The sequence below is a fragment of the Eurypyga helias genome, unplaced genomic scaffold (assembly GCF_000690775.1).
Source record: "Eurypyga helias isolate BGI_N326 unplaced genomic scaffold, ASM69077v1 scaffold8440, whole genome shotgun sequence".
NCBI lineage: Eukaryota > Metazoa > Chordata > Aves > Eurypygiformes > Eurypygidae > Eurypyga > Eurypyga helias.
The window spans coordinates 6,603-10,658 of record NW_010227581.1 but is presented as its reverse complement, the minus strand read 5'-3'; the positions used below and the strand labels follow the sequence as shown (position 1 = coordinate 10,658).

Below are 4,056 nucleotides of genomic sequence, written 5' to 3'. Positions count from 1 at the left end.
ACTTACAGCTGTAAAAAAAGACTGAAATCATTGTGAGTCCAGGCATTTTCTGTTGTTCTATATACTTAAAAGCTTTATTTCACTTCAATATATTTAAGTTGCATTCAAAATTACTTTGGAGAGCATGAATTATCATTTCTCATGCACGAGAACTTCAAAGGTTACTGATTCTAATATTGCAACATTTTAAAATCAATCATCTATAAAGACTAAGATTTATCTTCATTTTTTTTGAAAATGAAATTATTTCAATTAGCCTTTTATAAAGGTTTTTCTCTTTCATTAAGCTAGATCCAGCAGCTTAATTTGAAGACATTTGCAAAGTCATGCCATTGAGAACGTCAATTATACAGTGTTTTTTCAAGTTAAGTTTGTAATTCTTGTGGTTATAGACAAAGTTAGTTCTTTCTTCTAGGATCTACAATTGTAAGGCCTAGAAACCATACTAATTTAAAAATTTATGTTGAGTTTTTGAAGCATAAGGAAGTCTCTAGGATTAGTTAGCCTGTTCAAATTGCTCTTCATAATTTGATTCCTTGGCAGATGTTCCACCACAACACCCTCCCTCCCCCTCCCCCCCACCCCCCCAAGTTAATTAACCCGTAACACACAGGGAAAAATGTTATTTTCAGAAACTGCATTCAGAAATAATCTGCCTAGGTGTAATTAGCTTGGAATAATTTTAGACATGTTAACCAGGAAGTAATGCACAAACTCATGCTAAGTGTACATATAACTACAACCGATGGGACCTCTCATCACTGTCATGTGAACAGACTCCATGTCCAGGATGCTAACACTACTTGAGAACTTGAAGTTTTACTTGTATTCTTTAGTACCTTGACTCCTGTATTGAAAGCAATTGGACATGAACCATTTACATAGGGCTCTGCATAAGTTAGCTCTACACTAGTTACAAAATTACTCTGCTCCCATCCTCCCCGTTACCTTTCTTGAATTCTGAATTCAACCATAATCCTGTTCCCACCCTCCAGACAGCAACAAAAGAACTTGAAGTTTTACTTGTATTCTTTAGTACCTTGACTCCTGTATTGAAAGCAATTGGACATGAACCATTTACATAGGGCTCTGCATAAGTTAGCTCTACACTAGTTACAAAATTACTCTGCTCCCATCCTCCCCGTTACCTTTCTTGAATTCTGAATTCAACCATAATCCTGTTCCCACCCTCCAGACAGCAACAAATACTAACCCCTAAAGCAACGTGGAATGCAATCACAGGATAAAATGCTCAAGACAGTTATTTTATTACGTACTTAAAGAATGTTAAATACAAACAGACAAATAATTTACTCTGAGGATAAATTACTTCTTGTCAAATTGAGTGTGCAAGTAGTAATTTACCTGTTTTACTACGGCTGAATAAAATATATGGTATTTTATCATTATATTTTGTCCTTATTTACTTAAAGTATCTCATCACATACTTTACGCTGCAGGAACCCCAAATATGTATTACTTAGAAGTACCGGTCACATTACTGTTAAGATTCCTCCAAAGAGGAAAACAAACGCAGCATGAATTGCCAGCTCTGTATAAGCTTGTGGGCAGTTTTCAGCAAAAAATGTTACTATGGAACTTGATCATTACAAAAACATACAGCAAAAGACAAATAGCTAAAAAATACCATTTTGTTTATGCAAAAGACTTCCTCACTAATCAGAAGAAAAAAGTATTCCTGCCCTCTTAGAAGGTTAAAAGCCTTAATAGCACCAATTCTAAATTGCTGAAGATTAATCTTTTTTCTGCTCAATATCCTGAAAAATACAGGTGGAAACTTGAAGAATTCCTGCCCCCCACTCCGCAATCTCATGACCATACAGGGGACCCAAACTGTATCTAGAAAAGCTTTAATCTCCGTTAATGCAGTCCTGTCATCAGTAGCTCATTCAAGAGACATAATATCTGCACCTGAAGTAGATCACTGTCCTGCTCAGTGAAAAAGTTTGCCAGTAAAGCTGTCCTTCAGCAGCTTTTTTCTTGCCAGAGTACACGTACTTTTTCTTCAGAATTGCTTTTTGGATAAAACTAGTAATCCTTCCATCCACCTTGCTTCTTTAATTCATGCCAGTTTCCAAATACTGTAGAAGACTTAAATTTATGGTTTTTGTAAGTCACCTGCAGTACTTTGACAGGTGTAGATAAAAACCTTAGTTGTCAAGGAGCAAGCCAACTGGTGACACCTTTCTGCCGTGCGATTAAACATATCTTAAATTTTACCTTTGAAATAGACTCCTCTGACTAAATACAGTCCTTAGCTCAGTGTTTGTGGAAACAAGCTATTTAGTGGATTTTATAAACATTTTTCCTTTACACCACCACACTTAGACAACAATATTTAATCCTGTTACTGAGTTTTTACAAACCATATACTAATTCTGCATTAATAAGGAAGGCTTACCAACTTCAAGTGTTTTCTAGTATATAATGGAGCTCTTTTCATAACTACTGCTTTCTTTTGACAATCAAACATGATTTGAGAAGATACACAAATACTAATATTACCATGTAACCATATTTTTTCAGTGAAGTTGAAGATTTTCTTTTTAGGAACAAGAGAAAAGGAAAAGTTTTTGCTGCATAGGCTCGGTTACTCATCTGTGCTACCCAGTTATCCACTACTAACTGTAAGTCAAAATCATTATTAGATTTGTATTTTTATTAGTAGTAAGAAAGAAATACTGCAATTTTCCTGGAATTTAGGCAAAGGAACATAAGGTTTTACCTATCTTGAAAAACTTACTGAAGTTTACACGCAATGTAGATGTTGCCCTAAGGCTTTCAATGCCATCCTGGGAAGCTTGTCTTTGCATCACACTTTGTTCCTTCTCTGTCAACTGACTCTCCAGGCAAACAGCCAGCAGGCTGAAACACTGATGCAATTTCTCCTTCTACGGCTGGTATATATACACACAGCACAGTATGCACTCTTGAGGCTACTTGAAGAAATCAGGGCTTTCTCTGTTTGACACAAAGCTTTTCAAGAAGATGGAATTATAGAAAACCCATTCGAATACATCTAAAAATAACCCCTTAGATTTCAATCACAATGTATTTGAAGACTTTTTGATACTATTTTCTAATGGAAAAGGCAGCAATTACCATTCCATGAGGGTTAAAACACTTGGTATTTCATATGTTCAAAGTCACTATTTGTGTTCATCCACAAGCCAAAGTTACCAAAGATGCATCTTTGTCACTTGTTCAGAAGTCTGTAAGTAGTTACCTAGACTCTGTATTTCTGCTTCTTCCAAATCCTTATTTAATAGATTTAACATTTCTAGAGTGTTCAACTCTTCCAGCATATTGTCTTTTTCCTCCTCTTGACTGTGAAAGTCCTCTTCACGCTCTGACTGAGAGTCTGACTTCCCTGATTCAAGGAAGATTTGACCTGCTACCACTCGAGTTCCACTGGAATGGTCCTTTACCTGGTCCTCTGCAGATAAAGCCTGAAGGAAAGCAGCCACATAATCCAGAAGATTAGAAACTGAACAGCAGCAGCTGGCAAAAAACCCATTACTTTTTAAAGCGATGATTAATTATCATAATAAGTTTTAACAGTAGCATCAAAAGTTGAGCTACCATTCTCAGCTCTCATTGACTCTATCCCTTCCAGTTCCTTGAAAAAGGTTTTCAAAGATATAACACAACATTAGTTCTTCAGATACAAAGAAATTAATGAGAGAACAAGTTACAGAACAGTTTAAAACAGGAATCAAATCATAGTTCTGAATTTCATACTTCTGCTCTCACTTCACAAGAAAAACTTATTTCCTCACCTTTGACTCCAGTGATTCATCTTGATGACTTTTTTCATCTAGAAGAGATGTTTTAAGTCAGTGAAAAGCTTTTCCATTACTAATTTTCTCAAAAAAAAAAGTTTGGCTATAATATTGTACCATGGTTCTGAAATATTCTAGCGTACTAAGTTGATAAATGCACTTCAGAAAGACCTTGTTAGTGTGTCAGGAAGAATCAAACGTTTCACAGATGATCCTCTTCTTCCTTAAATTAGGCAACAGTTGGGATTCTTTT

At 35.6% G+C, this 4,056-nt stretch overlaps 1 protein-coding gene across 1 annotated transcript in view; it reads right to left on the bottom strand.

The window, feature by feature from the left end:
- Window positions 1-3,838, bottom strand: part of SEL1L (sel-1 suppressor of lin-12-like (C. elegans)) — a gene marked incomplete at its 5' end in the record, with an annotated part of 28,823 nt that extends 24,985 nt beyond the window's left edge. The window contains 2 exons of the mRNA XM_010156651.1: window positions 3,248-3,470; window positions 3,801-3,838. Coding sequence (XP_010154953.1) covers window positions 3,248-3,470; window positions 3,801-3,838 — 261 coding nt within the window. The remainder of the gene's footprint in view (window positions 1-3,247; window positions 3,471-3,800) is intronic.
- Window positions 3,839-4,056: the final 218 nt, after the last annotated feature.